Consider the following 20,679-nt stretch of genomic DNA (forward strand, 5'->3'; position numbering starts at 1 on the left):
AAAGCAATTTTCAAGCGTCAGTGTAAGCCACGAGATACTGCTGTAATATGTATTAGATTAAATATTGACTCTGTCGGTTATTGGTTTTAGAGGCATTAAGTGCATGTGCAGTATTTGTCCGGGACTATACCGTCAGAACTTCTATTTCTGACACAAAAGAGCGGGTTGAAATAAATACCGTTACTGTTCGACCGGTGTGGGTGCACGAAAAATATTTTTATTTATTTATGAAAATAAGGGCCGAGAGGAGCAAGACGTTCAGCTGATGATAATTGATACGCCCTATCCATTCACATCCATTACATTGCGCTCTTCACCTTGAGACATAAGATGTTAAGTCTCATTTGCCCATTAATTTCACTAACTACGGCGCCCATCAGACCGAAACACAGTAATGTTTACCCATTACTGCTTCATGGCAGAAATAGACGCCGTTGTGGTACCCATAATCTAGCCGGCTTCCTGTGCAAAGGAGCCTCCCACTGGTAAAACAAGCACGTGAGATATTAAATGCGTCATGATATTATTATTATTAGTATTAGTATTTTTGTCTCTATTATTTATTCAGCTGTTGAAATAGAGCGCTTTCGCACTACGTCCGATCAGAGACCGACCCGTACCCGTGAAAGACGGTCTAATGTAGTCGTAGAACTATTTCTATTGTAGTTTACGCACTAGTTCCTGCTTTCATCATCCGTCAACTGTAGACATAGTTCTACAACCGTGTTTTCACGGATGCGGATCGGATTCGGATCGGAGGTAGTGCAAAAGCGCTCTTAATGTTATTTAATTCTGAAATTAGAAACGTTATAAAAACTATAGCTTGAGAGCTTATTGGAGGATGAAATAGAGATATATTTCCATCACTTTTGGATTATGAGTAAAAATTCCAATTCTAGTAATACTTTTGTTATGTGAGCCATCAACGAACGAGTTGAGCTCACGTGATAGATGAAGACCATCCCCGCCCACCGCGTCAGGATGAAAGCGCCACGATTTTGAGATGAAAACTTCTAAGCGCGTTATTTTTAAAGATATTTTAAGTATTTATTTGCATTTGAATAAGGTGAATTTTACAATCGGTCTTATTTAACATTAAAGCTTCTCTTATTGTACCTACAAGGCATGCAAATATAATATGTAGTATAAAATTTTATTTAATACAAAATTGAACCTAACAAATAAGTATTATAAACTAATCAATACAATTATCAATCTAATAAAACAGTTATATTCATTTCATATTTATATGTCAATTTTCCTTAAATTTAAACAGTCATTTATCGAATAAAAACAATTATTTATTATCCATATTGTTCATTTATATTTAATTTGATTAGATGTCACGTCTTTGAAATGGTCGTGTAACTTATTACATATTTTTATCGCCATGTAATGTACATTTTTATGGCAGTGTCAATTACAAATTCCATCAATTCCCAGAAGAGTTCCTAGATCTCTCAGAGCATCATTTACCAGAGTAATGGATACACAATTACAACTATATACATTATCAATTATATTAATATAAAAAATGATTATACATCGTTTTATTAACCTCACCTTGATAAACCTTTCACATCCGTAGTCTTGTTTTTAAGCGTACGCCGTTTTTCCATTACGAATTGAATGAATTGAGCACTGAGATAAAAACTACGGCTAAATATGGCCTTGGCCTTTTAAACTTGGCCCTTTAAGAAAAAATAATAATGTGAGTATGGAGGAGGAAAAATATCAAGAACATGCATGATTAAATTTCGCGAATTCCGCATCAGCTCGATCCATTTGACCGCATGTAACACAGGGCAGCTCGAATTGTAGGGGACAGGTGGACGGCGGGATCACTCGGCGTTGCGTAGAGACGTCGCTTCATTGTGTGTCTTCTACCGTATTTATGACAAGGAACGTTCCGAAGCTGCTGTTTCACCTGATTCCTGCCGAAATTAGCATATCATCCCCTCTAACTATTAATGGTTTTTATTGGCAGCATTGAAGATATATTAAGGTATGTAAGCTGTTTCAAAACAAAAAATCCAGACATTTCATCATTAATTACGTGAATGAGTCTGGCGACCAGCGGCATAACACAAAATAATTCTTTATCAGACTGCTAGCAGCTAGGACCAGATGTGACCTCGGTGTAGAAAGGTTAACTGAGACCACGAAACTAAAATTAAAGCCCGCACCGTGTTTCGTTAAAATTTATATGAGAATGTCGAACCTTTGTAACAAGCAAGCTAGCTAAATTTTAAAACTTGTTTCGTCACTACTTAGGAGTTATAATTTAGTTAAACCCAGACCAGACTTGGAATTAAACTTTGAAGTATTTTCTTTATGATCCAATATTATAACAGCTGCAACTCTTTTTATCACATTTTACGTAAATTGCAACTTTTTACAATTGGAAGTCTTCATACAGATTATAAACGTGGACATTTAGCGTTCATTTGTCTTCATATCATCCACAAGACTTTTTATTGCATTCTTATTTTAAGTACGTCATATTTACTGTTAGAATTTAAATTTAAACTTTACAGAATGATCTGGCATTAAATATCCAGCATCCATAGTGGAGACTTTTGCCTGGTTTGGAGCTAGATAATTTGTGTGAAAGTGCGTCAATTATTACCAAAATGTGATAGGAAGGAATAGACCAGTGCCTTTGAAAATGATAAAAAGTGATAAAAAAAATAGTAGGATGAGATTAATTGGAATAGGAAGAGAATAAAACAAAAATGAAAGGAAAAAAAATTACGGGCGATCTGATGTCAAAAAAATTCAATAGTAAATGTTCGGAAAATTTAAGCCCTTTCATAAAGAATTCTAATCGATATATTCGCTGCCAAGAAATAACAGATATGTATTCTCTATGAAATGCCTTTTGATGGGCATAAATATATCGAACATTTACAATTGGAGTTTTTTTTTTTACACCATTGGAAAGTAAATATTTCAACGGACAGAAAGTACACAAACTTTTTAAATAAAGCTGACATTTTGACGGATCAATGTTCAATTGCGAATAAGATTGTTCTTTTTCGATATTTGAGTCAAAATAAGGTGAAAATATAAATATTTATAACATTACAGTATATTTGGGGCATAAAAAGGTAACTTTCACCAAATTTTTGTGAAAAAAAATACAAAAAATATATTTTTGTAAAAGATAAAAATAAAAAACTAATGACTTGGTTTTTTGAATTTTTCACATAATTTTTGAGGTTATGTGGAAAATGTGTGAAAACAAAAATTTTTCCATAGGACTTGTAGTTTTGCTGGAAATCAAGATAAACCCTCCTTCCTTTTCCAATGGGTTTCATCCTATTATTACTTTTTTCGGTTTCAAAAATTATCGATCCTGGTCTAGAAATTCATACTAAACCAAATTCTATAAAGTAAGTGCTATAATCATAACCATAGAAACCTCAATAAGAAGTTACTAGAAGTGACATACCATAGACCACGGCGTAAGTTGTGATTGTAAGTAGTAACTGACAGGTTCATACTCAATAACAATTAGAATTCGTATTATAATTTAAAGGACTATTTAGACGATAATATTTATACACAAACAATTGTAAGTAGAGGTATTTAGTGAGTATTGCTTAATATATTGTAGATGAACATTCTTGTTTTGTTATTTGGTTGAGTTCTCGTGACAGGCTTCGTCATGCTCGCTTAAATGTCACTGCTTGTGGCGGCAATGTGGGATGGGTAGTCCCCTTTCATAAAATATGGTCGAGGGAGGCGATGGCAGGGCAATGCCTCAAGCTCGTGATCGGGCGCTACTTGTGATGACAGGATGATCCTGTTAACAGAAACTCTGCTTAAGATTCTTAAAACATTTTAATTATTTTTTTAAAATCGCTTATAAAATGCTTGCAAAATACATACCTTTATTTAATTACGGTGTGTGTGGATGGTGCAACTACTGTACGCAATAAATTCTGTTTTGTATTAATTTACATTTACTCTTTTGACTTGGCAGTGACTATTTGACGTTTGAGTATTTTTTTGCATCACTTTACATATTATATTGTGACTGAAATGATTTGTAAAACGATGAGAATGTAAATTTTGAATTAAAAAAGTGGCATTGAGTTTCTTGCCACTTCTCCTAATTACCCCCTTATGAAGTGGCGAATATATATATATATATATATATATATATATATATATATATATATATATATAAAGTTAAAGAATTCTCTCCTGATATAATCGAAATTCAAATTCCATGCGGACGAAACTTCCATGAAGTAGTTTAGGTAATTTAAACATTTAATAAATTCTTATTGATGCATTCATAAATTAAAACGGACATTTATAAAAATTATATTATCTAAGACTTTGTTTTCACACAGCTCGAAAACACCACCTCAATAATTAAATAAACAGACAAGCCAAACACTGAACTCTTTCCAACGAGGCTCCGATGACGAACACATTTTGTGAAAGCAATATAAAAATGTAAACTATGATTTTTGGCCAGACGCCATTGTGTTATTGAAAGACAGAAACGTTTTAACGTACTCTATTATACATTTTGTATTAATTTAACTGCCTTTTCAAATCATTAATGTTTTCAATAGGCGCCGTGTTAAACCTTCAAAATAATTGGATTGCCGGGATCAAAAGGTTCATAATAATAACTGGATTTTGGTTTTAACGAACGAAATGAATTTAATCTTTGTGAATAACTTGTTAAATTATTTTGTTTGACTGTTTTTGATTCAGATTCGATTAATGCACAATTATTTTATTCTTTAACTTTTATACTCCTTAGATATTATAGTAAAGGTTGATTTTAAAATTAGCGTTTTATTATCTTATCTTTTCAGTGACTTTACGTACGAGTTTTTGTCCTTCAGATGGAATAAAAGTATCAGAAGGGAAATGGAAAGTTCATTCTATATATTACTGATACTTTCGCAGAGCACGTAATAAAAAATATACATTGGATAACTCGAAGTTTAACACGATAATACTATTTCAGCGTGGTAAGTGTTCAGGGATTTTCTTGTACTTCGTTTTATAGTAGATAATTGGATATTTTACGTCGTCTTATCAAACTTATAACACACGTCTTTGCTTTTTTTATGCTTTAGTGATATTCAGCGTTTATGTCAAATATTTGTGATTTATTGTTACTTATATTTTGAGTTATATCGTGTGCATACTTTGGACAAAATAGTTAAAAATTAAAAAACCACTCACCTCGTTTATCCTATTTTCAACCAACAAACTACGCCATAAGTCAGTTGCACCATGTTTGTCTGTCTGTCATTTGTGGGATACCTACTCTTCACAATTTGTTATGTTTTTAAAGTTATAACCCTCACTTCTAGGATTAACACACAAATAAAATTTGAAGCCACCTGAGAGTTGAACAAAGCAAACAGAATTTTATAACGAGGCGGTACTCGAACGGTTAGCTCAGTGGTTTAGAGCACCGGCACGGAACGCCGAGGAGGTCGTGGGTTCGAATCCAGCATCGTTTATATAATTTTGTTTTTCAAATTTTATTTGTATACCTACTCTTGTTACTAGAATCCTCTTATTTGGTATGAGTAGGTATACAAAGTAATAAAATAAAACGGGTAAAGTTAGGATTAATATTTTCTCCCTCTCTGTTACCTCGGGGATTTCCGTTGGACAGGTCATTGAAAAATATAGCCGTTGAATGGAAACCACTTTGTATTGTTTGTGAACTTATTTTTTCATATGTTCTTTTGAGCAGATAGCCATGTATACTGTCGCGGATGTGAAATGAAAACTTTCCCGCATGAAGAGTAGGTTTCATGCGGGGAAGTTTACATGTTTATTTTCTTTATGCGATTGCTATTCACATAAAATTTCAAAGAATATGGCACATGACAGATAGTGAAGGCTGGGATCAGATCTGCAGAGAAATTCTGGAATAGGAAAAGAAAAAATGTGTGAATTTGTACTTTGTTCTCTATTTAGTATTTCGAATGTAATGTCTTACTCGATGAATATGGTATCTTAGTTATTAAGTAATACTTTATATTTTTATTAGTGACATTTCATTCAATTGCATTTTTAATGACAGGGTCTACTGCTATATTAAATGTTACACATTGTTCGAGACTGGCTCGAGTACGCACACTTGGGCCTCATAATATTTGCCACACTTTGCGACTACGCCTGTGGCTATATGTATAGTGCGCAGCGGAGACCAATCCTTAATATAAGGGCAAGTAGAATCTTTGACATTCAAAAGTGTCATTTTGACCTGAGTGAATAATGATTTTTCTTTTTTTATATAGATATTATAGATAATAAAGAGATAATAATGTTTTATAAAACATAGCGAAGAAGATATAATGTGTAATAAAATGTGTATGTAAGAATAAAATTAGTGTTTCAAATAATAACCTATTCAATATTATTAAGTGAAAGAATGGTAATTTCAAACTACAAGATTATCAAATTTCAAAATAAAAATCCCCTAAGGAATTTTCTCTCATATATTATTATTCTTTTGCGTAGTACGCACTCAGTAACTCAAATGTTATCAGCAAAACGCGGCTCATTAGCCACAAGCACCTTAATGTTTTCTTCATTATTACTATCTTTTTATACAAACTTTAAAGGAGATTTTTTCCATTAATTTAAATGCAGTTCTTTGGGACCAACTACGAGTATCGAGTCTTGAAGTTGGTGTAACTCACATTCAAAATCAGTTATATTGCTTCATGTATACATGTACTAATAGAAAGCGAAAAATCTATCACTATTTTTTCTATTTACACACGGGTGCAATTACAGTGCACAGCTAGTATGTAGAAAACCCCATAATCAAATAATTGGTAACCCAATACTTATTTTATGAAAAAAAGGACGAGAAGAGCAAGACACTCAGCTGATGGTAATTTATACGCCCTGTCCATTACAATGCAGTGCCGCTCAGGCTTCTTGAAAAACCCCAAAAATTCTGAGCGATACCACAATTGCGCTCGTCACCTTGAGACATAAAATGTTAAGTCTCATTTTCCCAGTAATTTCACTAGCTCCGGCGCCCTTCAGACCGAAACACAGTAATGCTCACACATTACTGCATCATGGCAGAAATAGGCGCCGTTGTGGTACCCATAATCTAGCCGGCTTCCTGTGCGAAGGAGCCTCCCATTGGTAAAATACTGTCTTCTCCATACTATTAAAGTTGAGACAAACTTAATAATATCTAGACGGAGATACCGAACGTCCTTCAGTCGTGAAATAAATGACTCGTTCAATTCACTGAATTACAGAACTCTCGATGTAAAAAACTTTTTGAAAGAACCTTTTTCAATTAAGTGTGATATTGAATCAAAGATTAAAAAGTTAATCGGGTTCGTGGATATTTCTTTGGTCACATCTATATGAATAACGGCCGTTTTCAATAACTATTATAGTATCTCTAGTTATGGATACATTGCTGTCAGCGTTTAATGACAAGATCTTATCTCTCCATAGTTATGTCCAATATAGTTATAGTCAAATGCTTTATGTCATTGACCTTTCCTTCTTTACTTTTCTGCTTCTCATCACTTCCACTAGCTTTATTGGTTAATGTTTATAGAAACACTAAATCCTTCCACCCAATCAGTGCTGCTCCAAATTATTGTCATTGAACTACCTTCGTTAAAAAATGTATAGCTGACCCAGCAAACGTTGTATTGCCATGTAAAGTAATAAAAAAATCAATAATTATAATTTTTGGGGTATAAACAATGGATGACGACCGATCTTCAGACTTACCTAATAAATCGTACATAAAATTTATCGTACTACAATAATTATTATATTCCATTGCCATCTTGCAAAATCCTATTTCGTATCTGTAGATGGAACACAATTATATTATAAAAACCGTGATACAAAAATAGGTGTTGATCATAGACGGGTGAAATTTGAATTGTTTGTATTTTTTATGCTGAATTATATTAATATCAAAATAGAAAATTTTGTCAAAAAAATTATATTAAGGTGGGTCACCCTTAACATTATTTAGGGGTATGAAACTAGATGTTGGCCGATTCTCAGACCTACCCGATATGCCCACGAAATTTCATACAAATCGGTTTAACCATTTAAGAGGAGCTACAGAATGTCTCTGAGTTCTGTGTGCCTCTAGGCTTCTCAAAGTTTCCATTACTACCCTCCTGTAACAGTTCATGGCAAAGCATCTCCAATTGTGAGGTCGTTCGTGCTACTGGCCTCTACGTCTTTTACCGGCTCTGTAGTAACATTCTCATACTAATTTACTGCATTGGTCCAAGATCTATTATTCTACGCATCATGTGACCTGTCCATCTCGACCTGAGCTGATCTATTTTCGACAGCATTGGACCTGTACAAAAGCTTAACTTTTTTATGCCAAAACTAAACGTTCTTTAAAGTAGATATTTAATTAAATTTTCATGAAAAATTACTACTTTTAAGGAAATGGTTTTACATTTTTTTATGTACTTTATATGATGATTGTAAAATTAAACATATGAGAAGCATTTTTGTTAAACAAAAATGTTTTTTGCAACACGTGTCAAAATTTAGTAAATATGTTTATTTCGGATAAAAATAAACTGTTGGTATAACTTTGACCCAGTTTGGTAATCAGTTAAGCATAAACCCTTTTTAGTAGCTCTATATTTCAAAAATATAGCGCTTAGCTGTTGACTGTTATACAAACTTGCTGTTGTGGTATTTTTTTTTATTTACATGTAATGAACAATTCCATACAACGATACTAATAGTTGTTTTATGAGATTTTAATCATTAATGTATTCAAAGGGGTCGTTAACATATTCCACGAGAAACTTTACGAATTATGTGCACTTAGTACACAATTAATGGACTCAAGACCTGACGCTTTCTCAATATAATTTATTGTATCTGGAATGGGTATTTAACTCTACGCTATTTTTAAAACATTATATTTTAGAAGTGACCAAATGCGACTCCGCCAGAGTAGTTATAGAACGTGGCGCTAAAATTTTGGCGACATTAAATACACACATAGGTACTTAACAAAAATCATAAAAAAACTTAAAAATTGCGTAGGTCATCACTTTATTGTGTGTCTCTACCTCGTTTATCACGGGGAGTGCTCTGAAAACTGTTTCACTTGATTCCTTCCGCCGAATTCCACCTTCACGTGACATGCCACAAACATGGATATCATCCCCACCATCTGTATGTGTGGCGTTCATCTACACTGCGGTGTTCAATGAACTTTCTTCTACGTATTCCAAAGCTGTGAAATGAAGCTTTCTTTTACGGTTTTTCCGGGACGATACGACCTGGGTACCTTCAAGAAAAGCGCGTGCAGCTTCATTAAAGGCCGGTAATGCTCCTGTGATTCCTGTGGTATTGCAAGAGATGTGGGTGGCGGTGATCACTTTACAACAGCTGACCCGTATGCTAGAAAAACATTTAACATTACGATATACTACGACTCACTTAGTAGATTATAATATAGAGAAAAAAAATACATGCTTCAGTATTATTATAAGTAGGATACGCAATTTCGTAATGATTTAAAAGATGGGCTGGGAGTTTCTCATTACTTATTCTCCCCATGTCAAAGCCTTTTTACCAATTACTACTGATGTAGCTTCATGACGTGTGGTGGTTCAATTTATGATATTATTGTCACAGCCTATGGTAAATAAATATATTTCTATTCTATTCTTTGTTGTCAACAACAAAACCAACGCAAACACCAAGTATTATGAATTTTGGGCAAATTTTTATAGCATAAATATTAAAGTCTCTTTAGAGTTCTTTCCTTGCCTGTGATGTTTTCGTCTATAAATAACAATTGTTTGCTACTTTTCCTTGCAACGTTACGGGGAAAGTCCTTTATAGTAAACATTTACCTACAATCCATTTTAACTCCTAGATATGATGTCGTATCCTGATTATTTGAAATAAAATAGTAGTACTCTTATACAGAATAGTCTTTAATTAGGTACATAAACCATGACTAAGTTGAAAGTCTATACTCAATGGCCTAAAAAAGCATTTTTTGCTGACACATACAACAAAATCTAGGGTAAGTATGGTAGTAATAAATAAATAACACAAATTTAAATCATCACGTATTTATTTTATACATAATAAAACTTAAATAAATTATGTAAACAATACAAAACAAATACTTAATGAAAAAAATAAAAAATTTAAACGATATATTATTAATTTTCTAAATTAGCTACGAATGACAGTAAGTATAATTATACACTTTAGCACATTTACATACATTACAGTGACCATAATATGAGTTAATATAATAATTTCGTAAGTGAGAAAACATATGGAAATATGTTTGCATTTGACATCATAGGACCTACAGCCGGATAGCACTTGAGACAGTTATGTATGTAGTATTATTATTTGGTTCCAATATGTTACCATGTACTATAATTATTTTAAGCAATTCAAAATATTAAAAAGGGCACACAATAAAAATTAGCCTTAGATAATTTGTATGTGTAGATAGCCTTAACCAATCAAAACAAGCCAGGTGTTACACTCGCGATTTGTATGTTACTTAATGTTCTCCGTGCATTGGTTAAAATAGAGATTAACCGTCAACTTTATTTTTTAACGTCCCGCTAAGAAAATTGAAAAATTTCCAAAATTCGGGAAGTTATTCGTTTTACCCCGTTTTTCGAAAATTGAGTCTTCATCAGAGGTATTAAGGTCCTAGGAAGCATCCCTAACTATCCTCGCAATGGTGTTTGTACGTCTGTATGTATATATGCGTGAAAATCGGTTCATTCATTCAAAAGTAATTGCCGTTTGAAAATAAAATAAATAGTGTTTTATTAAACTCGAAATTGAGCTCGAAGCTCGTCATAAGTGCAATTTGAATCGTTTAGGTATGGAATTAGCGAGAAGTTGCAGGGATGGTCCTTTAGGGTCAACCGTTTTCCTCCATTTTTTTTTTAGTTTTTACAGCTATCACAGTATCTAGACGTATAAGTGATCTAAGATATGAGCATGCGCATCGCGTAATTTGAAATTGTCTCAATTGGAAACCCTTTTAGACAATATTTACACACACTTTGACAATGACAATCACAGTGACAGAGATATAGCGGTCTTATTTTTAATTATGGTCTTAATCACTCCATCCTTTTTGAATCACTTCAATGTGGTGTGTGGAACATATTTAGTGGCTGTTTTGTAAATCTTTAATGTCACGTTGATAGTCCTCGAGGCACAACTCAACAAACAAATTTTGCACATTGTGATATTTTTAACAGTTTGACAGTTATGCTGTGACATTATTTCATAACAAGAACAGGAAAAAACGAAATAATTATTGTAGTTATTAATTCTACAAATTTCGCAATGTAAAAATGTGATGTAAAATTTTGATATTGTATCAATGCAATATCCACAAATTTAGGCCAAGCGGTGACCAGCTAGTATAACATAACCTGTGTTAATTTACTATTCAATCAAGTACCTCTATTTTATAAGATTAAAATATGACCAAGTTAAGTAATTATATATTTTTAATGTTTAGCCTACTGACTATCTCAAGAATTATACGGTATATTTGAAATCATCATTACAATTATACTATTCTATTCTAATGTTCACATTCATAGTGATGAAAAACAATGCAATTCTAGTGAAATATGTTAATATTTGCAATATTCTACTTAAGCAATATATAGTTAATAATTAAAATCTTCATAATTTTGTGAGTCCAGAGAGAAGTTGGAAATATTTTGATATTTTAATTTATTTTCAATCGGTTTGCTTATTAATATCATATTATACTATGGAAACATCATTAATGCCAATAATAATCTAGCAGCTGTCAATTTTATTATTATATTTTGCAACTTTGGAGGTTATATCAAATCGATTGTCATATTTATTAGACACGATATTTATAATTATAGCAATTAATATATTATGCGTGATGGTTATTAATTTAGTTGCGATAGGGCCTCTAGTATATTATATTTAATTTGATCGTTGTTTTAGACAACTTGTTGCATTTCCGTTTTCCAAAATTAATGAAGTGTTGCTGCCGATGTGCTTAGTCTAGGGCTTCCAGTGTCGGTATTCCGAGATCCCTAGTCATTTTAAGTCACTCGAAATGTGGTATTACGAGTACGATATCCCACGGGAGTACAGAGAAACAGAAGAAATGCCTTACATTATATATTGGTTACTAAGTACGGGATCCCGCGGAAACGACAATGTTGACTCCCGCACATACCGAGATTAGGGATAGAATGCGGGATTGGAAGCCCTAATTTATTTCAAGTCTCAGTCAAAACTAATCAGTTCCGCGGCATTGTTGTTTGGCTCTGGTTTAACTTGTGGCTGATTTGTCTGTGTTTGGTTAGACGCTGGTTGCTGGTTTTGTGTGTTTGCAAAATTTTGCTGAGCTTTCATTTGCCCTTGCATATTTGGATTCTGGCCTTGTTGCTGCATATTTGACGGCATTCGCATGTTAGACTGGACAGGAACTTGTCCTTGCTGCATTCCGTGGGTCATGTTTTGTTGATTCTGCAAGCTTTGCGGACCTTGAGGCATATTTTGGGTTGCTGGTATATTTTGAGGCCCTTGTGTTTGCATATTTTGCGGGCCCAGATTTTGGGTAGCTTGTGTCTGCATTTTTTGGGTAGATTGGGCCTGCATATTTTGAGGCACCTGCGCCTGCATGTTTTGGGGTACTTGTGCCTGCGTATTCTGAGGCTGGGCTTGCATATTTTGGGCAACTTGTGCCTGTATGTTCTGGGGAGGCTGGGCTTGCATATTCTGAGGTCCCTGCACATGCATATTTTGCATGTGACCTTGATGTATCTGCTGCGGCATTGATACCGGCATCATATTTGTTGGGTGGATATTTTGTCCTTGATTTGGTAACTGATTTTGAGGTATTTGACCGTGCGGCATCATTTGCGGGTTTTGAAACTGCGGTTGTCCAGGCATAGGCACAGATTGATGCTGTGTCATTTGAGGCTGTTGACCCGGCGGCATCTGCTGAGTCGGGTTCTGCATGGACATTGTATGAGGAGGCATTGACTGGTGCACCATTTGTGGCATACTCGCTGTTTGTTGACTCGCCTGAGGATTCTGCGCATTCATCGGATATGAAACTGGTATTTGTGGGTTGTTAGGTTGGTTTTGCATTATCGACATCCTCATATTCGGCACTGACATGTTATACATGGGATTATTCGGGTTCGCTTGATGAGGTTGTGCCATTGTCATTGGTGGCATCATATTCGGTTGGTTTTGGTTTGGCATCTGTTTGGGAACTTGCTGGCTTGCATTTTGGGGGGGAGGTCCATTCGGCATGTTTTGGGTCATCATTTGGTGAACTCCTGGTTGCTGTAAGCGCATTTGTTGCATCTGCATCATCATTTGCTGTTGCTGCATTGGCATCTGACCCATGTTTGGTCGCATATTCTGTTGACTCATAGGTCCTTGGATTGTTGGAGGCGCTTGCGAAAGTTGTACTCCAGATGTTGACATAGCGAAGTTGGTATTGGCTTGAGGGACAGAAATGGAGCCCATCGGGTTCATATTTAATGGCACGTTGGCTTGAGATACTTGAGCTTGTCCAGGCATAGATACGGATCCGTCGGTAGTCTGAGGGATTTGGGCATGGTAGGGGTTTGTATACATCATCTGGTTTGTAGGGAATCCCGGTTGAAATTGATGCATAGAGACACCAGGCATGTAGAATCCAGTGCTTGACATCATATATTGGTGTTTCTGTTGTTCTTGCCGCATTTGCATTTCTCTCTCTTGTTCCTGTTAAATTAGGTACGAGTTATTAGTTTTTAGTTATTACTATAATAGTTATCTGGCACATACAAAAATCTCACAGTAAAGCTAAAACGACTAATACAAAAAGCTCACGAAACGATAAAAGACAGGCCGTGCGATTTAAAGCAGTGATTTTTTTTTAATAATGATTTTTGTTTCAAAACGATTCTATGCAGCCTAATACGATTATGAAGACTAATTTGATGGAAATAAAATATGTCAATATTTTAACAGTGTTTAAAAAACTATTCTTAATAACTTTTACAGGCACCACGAATCCAGATGTTTTGTGGAAGGCTTTTCGTTACACAGGATGTAGAATTGTATCTAGTGAAACTATCTTAGATGATTTATCGGTCTAGACGATGAAAAGTCTGGTTATGAAAAAAATATGCCACTTTATAAGATGATACCACAGATTGGGAATGGAGCGACCACCCTCAGGACCACTGATTAAATTATATATTTGTTTTTAAAATATAATAAAATGTTATAAAAAAAGAAGCCCGCTGAGTCTGTCTTTTTTCTCATTTTGATTAAACATATTTGAATTCAACCAATGTGATCCTGCAAAAACCACATATTGTATATTTTTACATTACAGCCACATTTACACGGACTTTTATCCTTTTAAAAGTATGCATTTAGCCTCCAGTGGGAGGCTCCTTTGAACAGGATGCCAGCTAGGTTATGGTTACCACAACGGCGGCAATTTATTGCCGTGAAGCAGTAATGTGTTAACATTTCTGTCTTTCGGTCTGAAGGACGTCATAGGTAGTGAAATTACTGGGCAAATGAGACTTAGCATCTTATGTCTCAAGGCAACAAGTTCATTTGTAGTGCCGCTCAGAATTTTTGGGTTTTTCACGAATCCTGAGCGGCAGTGCATTGTAATGGGCGGGGCGTATCGATTGCACTCAGCTGAACGTCCTGCTCGTCTCGTCCCTTATTTTCATAAAAAAAATATTTAGTAAAAGGTTATGTCATCACCTTTGGCTTAGTGTTTTTTTTTCTCATCCCCTTTTGGCTCATATACACACTATTGCGCCTGTAATCCCTTAACACGCACTGACAATTTTGTGTGTTTGCGCGTGTTGTATGTTTGCATTCATACATCTAGACAGGCAAATCATCTAATGGTGAAGAACACATTTGGACTGTTCACTTATGTCGTGCCTGTCTCGAATCTTTTTTGTCGATCATAAAGCATATTAGAATCTCCTAACATATATATATATATATATATATATATATATATATATATATATACATATATATATATATATATATATAAATAAAAAAATGATAAGGAGGTTTTAATCTCTGCGCACATCATGGAAACTACTGGGTATATATCATATCTTCGTTTAATATAAATGTATTAAAGTATTAAGAAACAGCGAATTTTATAAGTAATACGTGCTCAGTCATGTATGACGGGCACAAAGTCAGCGGCACTACAACTGCGCTCGTCACCTTGAGACATAAAATGTTAAGTCTCATTTGCCCAGTAATTTCACTAGCTGCTGCGCCCTTCAGACCTAAACAAAATAATGCTTACACATTACTGCTTCAAGGCAGAAAAAGGCGCCGTTCTGGTACCCATAATCTAGCCGGCATCATATGCAAAGAAGCCTCCCATTGGTAATATACTGACTTCTCCATACTATTAAAGTTGAGACTAACTTAATAATATGTAGACGGAGATACCGAACGTCCTCTGTAAATGTTGATAGTCGCCACTTCCCTATTATTTTGATGGACCCGGGGAAGCACAGAGCGTGCTATACAATATTAAGAGACAAACCAACCTGTACTCTCTGGAGCGCCAGTTGCCGCTGATACTGCAGATACTCGTGCTTCTTCTTCCTCATGGCCTGTAGTTTGGTCGCCATTTGCATCTGTCTCTGACGCTCTGCCGCCTCCGCCGCTTGTGCGAGACGGTGCACGTGTTCAGCCCGGAGCGTGTCGAGGGCAGCGCGACTGTCACGCACTTGACTTATCTTGTCCTGGTAATTTTATACATTATTATTGCGATACCGACACACTCTTATTTAAAGGCGTATACTGCCCGGTCTATCTCTAGACCTGGCGTCGAAGACGTCACATCGGCGCTTTGCTACGATGTGCAAAACATGCAACACTAGGATATTGTTTTTACTAAGGAGATCCTCCACAAACTTCAGGTGGCTCAGAGGGCAATTGAGAGAAAACTGGTAGGAGTTACACTGAGAGACCGTAAAAGAAACGAACGGGTCAGAGAGTCGAGCAAAGTGAGCGATATAACCAAACGTGTTGCGAAATTGAAATGGTAGTGGGCTGGCCATGTCGCCCGCAAGCATGGCTCGTGGTGCAAGGCAGTGATGGAATGGAAACCGTGGAGTGAGAAACCCCCGAGAAGAAGACCGCAGATGCGTTGATACGACGATATCAATAGACTGGCGGGTACAAAGTGGTTGGAAACTGCTCAAGACCGGTAGAGATGGCATAAGCTGAAGGAGGCCTACACTTTAGAAGTTGATAACGCCTAAAGAAGAAGAAGAAGAAGATTGATGTTAAGGTGTTATGTTGTGATGCTGATTATTATTATTGTGATGATGAAAAATTATATTTAATATAAAAAAAATCTGGTAGTACTATTAAAGCGACAGAACAACAATAACTACATAAGTTTTAAAAACAAAAGTCAAAACGTAACAATGAAAACTTCAAAAACAAAGCAGTGATCGCACTAAAGTATCACATGTTCTTAACGTAGTGAAAAAACAGGACGAGCGCGAGGGAGTGAAAGGGGAAAGGGAGGGGGCTTCACGTTCCAGCGAGGTTCAGAGATTATGGCCGTGTTACATAAATACATGTAATTAGTATGGATATGTGTATGTAATTAGATTCCACAATAGTTAGAATACAATTTTAAGTGTAAAATTACCTGCAAACTTTCTAAGTACACTCGTTTGTCGTCTTGCTGTTGGATGTACTTGAGGAGTTTCGAGTGCATCGCGGTGATGTTCATGAACAGAGTCTGAACGGACGTGTCATTTGCAATTGAACGACCACTGAAACAAATATAGTACACGTCACCTTAGATAGACTGCGACAGCTGTGAAAATAATTTAGGTTGACAGTTAACCCCTATTTTGAGCACGCACACTAACACAAAGTGAGTGACGTATTGCGAGTATAAGACGTAGCTTGCCACGCACACTAAAGCAATAACCCTCGCCTGTTCTCATCGGGTATCTAGCAGCGAGAAGCTATGTCCATTTAGAGGCATAAATTATGAAGGTACACATAAATGTAGATTTTATTATTGATATTATGACATTTAATAAAAACTTAAAGTGTATTTATTTTGTAAGAAGTACAAGCCCGTATTATAACTCGATGGAATATGATCACCGCAGTCCATTCTCTCTTGTAACACCAGCAGAAGCACAAGAGCGTTGCCGACCTTACGACGTGTCGAAGAAACGTAAATATATTCGAAAACTGAAAACACATTGATACGACGCGGCTGAGAATCGAACCAATGTCACAGTGGAGAGAGTAGACACTTATACCCACAGCGCCACAGACGCTTTATAAGCTTACAGATTTTTTATGGCTCCGACTCCACTGCGCTCAGTCTAGCCATCAGAGTTTTGAGTTCTGAGTTTCGCGGTCACACTTACGCACACTGCGACCGGTCCGATCTAGTTTGGAGTTCAGTTTGAGTGGGTAATCTTTGACACAGGTTAGCTGACGCGACACATGCTCTTTTAAAAATTAAAATGCCACTCAATCTCGATACACTCTATCTAGAAGTTCATCTTTGGAAGATGAAATTCTATTATTGTGGAGCCTTGTCCATTCAGATAACAAGAGTAAGTACTGGAAGCATTCTATTTGCCTTTCTTGACGATTTTTATAGTCCTCGTCGCTCAAATCATAAAGCAAAGGTTTTATCTCTCACTAGCTAGATAAAATCTTCCATATTGTTGGACATAGTGCGTGAACTTGATATCGACAAAAATAGAACTCTGACAGAACGTAAGTTCACGTTGACTCGTGATTCTATAGACCCACTTAAGTATCTAGAGCAAATTCTATTAGTTACCTTACTCTCTGTATGAAAGTCTCTATTATTCATATTCGAATTTAATATTTTTTATTATAAAAATAGGATATGAAATCATTTATCGTAAGTCAAAAATTACCACCCATTTGGAAATTTATTTAATGTATCACCAACATAAGAAATGGTAGTAACAGTGTTAATAATTACATTGCATTAAATTATAAAATTTAACTTTTCCTACAATAAGGTAATCACAGAATGCTTTGTGTTACAAAAATTATTAGTAAGGAGAAATCTAGAAAAATATTGATTAGAATTAGTAAATTACGAGCTATTTATATTAATTACAAATCTGTGAATGCAATATTCCAACCAATTTATTATATAAGACTACCTAAGTATTACATTCTGAGGCTGTAGATAGGTCACATTTTATAAACTTTTATTTAAAGTTGTTAAGACTATCAAAATTACTGTCGATATTTTACTTTGTATAGTCATTATAGCGACCAGAAATGCGTACCACAGGTGAATCACGTCCTAGATTGGTTTTACATAAACTTGGCTCAAACAAATCACATAAATGTCGTGCTTTGGAATTGGAAAATTTTGGAATTGTTTCTTTAAAAATTCAATATTTGCGTGTGTGTTCCGATCATCATGTCATTTGTATAGTCATTCGTTTGAAGGCAGAAGGCGAAAAGCACGACACCCTTCTCTCATAAGCGATACGCGACTGAGCGGTCAAGCCCACGTAAAAAATCCGCATCGCGATTGTTTGTGGAAAAAACTTTACGCGGACTTCGCATGTGCGTGCAGATTCATACAATTACATGTCACATAATTTTGGGGCAGAAATCGCGCGGCAAAAATTCGCAATGCGTGCTAGCACTTACAGTGAACGCGGAACGCAGAACTCGGAACTCTGACCGCCAGTGGGGCCGGCGCCTTAGATTATTGAAAACGAAAATTAATATCAGATCGCACGTCACTAATGGTTATTACTGTGTGTAATAATAATTCATGTTATAATTTAGTAATAAACATTGCCGCTCAAAAATATTCTGAAGCAAAACTCTGCCCACACTCTGTCCAAACTCTCCCTTATTAGGCATCTAATAAGGCAGACTTTTATACAATAAACTTTGAACTTTACTGCCACGGAAAAAGGTGTTGTATGTTATAATGTTATCAGTATAAGTCAATAATGATGATTGTTTTACATGAAAACTAACATAAATAGTAATTAATAAAATGGGTTTAAGTATGAAATCGCCCTTTAAGCGTCGGTACACACGACTTTACACGAGGAATCCTCTGGAGATGTTGACTCGCCAAATTCTCGCACGAGACTCTTGCCAGAATTTATACTCAAGAAGGCTCACAACATTTGGATAATTATGTATTTCCGCATGATAACGCCTTGATTGATATTTTTTTAACAGATGAGATCTTACCGAGACGAGTTGCTCTTCATCCTGTTAACGAAGATCTCAACTTGTGCCTTGAGTGTCTCCACAAAGTCATCAACCTCTTTGTCTACGGCCTCGTCCTCTTGGGACTTCGCTGTCGAGGGCTTCGCGAAATCCTGAAAAATGTGAAGAAGTTAAGCTAAGAAAGCTAGGTGTATCCCTGTTCATGCCCGGAGATTAAAAAGAATGCTACTCTCACACGGAAAATCGACGTCACGTAGCGGTCAAACGACGCTATATTATTTTAAAAGTAACACCCGCAATATGACAGCGATCCTTTAAGAGATTAACGGCCGTTCCCAATATACTATCTACAGATAGAGATAAATTATTACCTTCTACTGTCAGTAATTAGCTGTCAATAATCTGAAGCTGTCCCAATATACCAGATAAGTCATTCTTATCGCCTTAAATTGGGACGCGTGAATTGCAATTTGGTAAGCTATACGTCGTCCCATTGACAGACAGCGTGCACGGGTAAGGTGAGCTACCGTCGATACGTTTATTAGGACAGAAATGTCAACGATAGTTAAGATTTTTATCTCAAGTAAGAGATAGACTGAATATTGGGAACGGCCGTTAGGCTGAGATCTATATAGTGTACTTAGACGTACTTAGCATAAGAAGAAACTTAACTGAGTGTAAGCTTAGTATTATAATCTTTGATTTCATTTTTATAGTCATTTGACAGCTGTAATTTAGCTAAGCTTAAGCTAAAACAGTCCAATGCAAAAGTCAAGTTCGCGTTTTATCACACTCAAGTAAGTTTTACGTAAGTCCTTAAATCATTTAAACGTCTAATAAACAACTACAGGAACGTTGTAAACATACCAAGATTTATGAACCTTGCGTCGCTCAAACGGTTGGCTCGGTTGGTAAGACTAGTAGCTGGGACGGAACCCACGGTCGCGGATTCGAGTCCCGCATCGTTGATAAATTTAATTTGTATAAAATAAACAATATAAATTACAAAATAGAAACTAGGTGGCAATATCCACCCAGCGTGATGGTAAAAAAGGACGAGACGAGCAGGACGTTCAGCTGTTGGTAATTGATACGCTCTGCCCATTACAATGCAGTGCCCCTCAGGATTATCACCTTGAGACATAAGTTGCCAAGTCTCATTTTCCCAGTAATTACACTATCTACGGCGTCCTTCAGACCGAAACACAGTAATGCTTACACATTACTGCTTCACGGCAGAAATAGGCGCCGTTGTGGTACCTATAGACAGCATCAGCTTATGAGACAGACTCCTGGTAATGTCATTATTACACGTATAAACTCTGGACATGACGATGCAATTCTATTACATTGAATGTCATTAAACGAATTCAG

The 20,679-nt window shown here is 35.7% G+C and overlaps 1 protein-coding gene across 2 annotated transcripts in view; it reads right to left on the bottom strand.

Moving 5' to 3' along the window:
* Positions 1-10,096: 10,096 nt before the first annotated feature.
* The window catches only part of LOC126979205 (hepatocyte growth factor-regulated tyrosine kinase substrate), a 29,708-nt gene continuing 19,125 nt past the window's right edge, over positions 10,097-20,679 (bottom strand). For both annotated transcript variants that reach the window (XM_050828457.1, XM_050828458.1), the window contains 4 exons: positions 19,327-19,457; positions 16,742-16,868; positions 15,624-15,821; positions 10,097-13,797 (listed from right to left, as the gene is read on the bottom strand). In XM_050828457.1, the coding sequence (XP_050684414.1) occupies positions 12,301-13,797; positions 15,624-15,821; positions 16,742-16,868; positions 19,327-19,457 (1,953 nt within the window). In that variant the 3' untranslated portion in view covers positions 10,097-12,300. The remainder of the gene's footprint in view (positions 13,798-15,623; positions 15,822-16,741; positions 16,869-19,326; positions 19,458-20,679) is intronic.

Source organism: Leptidea sinapis, chromosome Z, assembly GCF_905404315.1.
Source record: "Leptidea sinapis chromosome Z, ilLepSina1.1, whole genome shotgun sequence".
NCBI classification, from domain to species: domain Eukaryota; kingdom Metazoa; phylum Arthropoda; class Insecta; order Lepidoptera; family Pieridae; genus Leptidea; species Leptidea sinapis.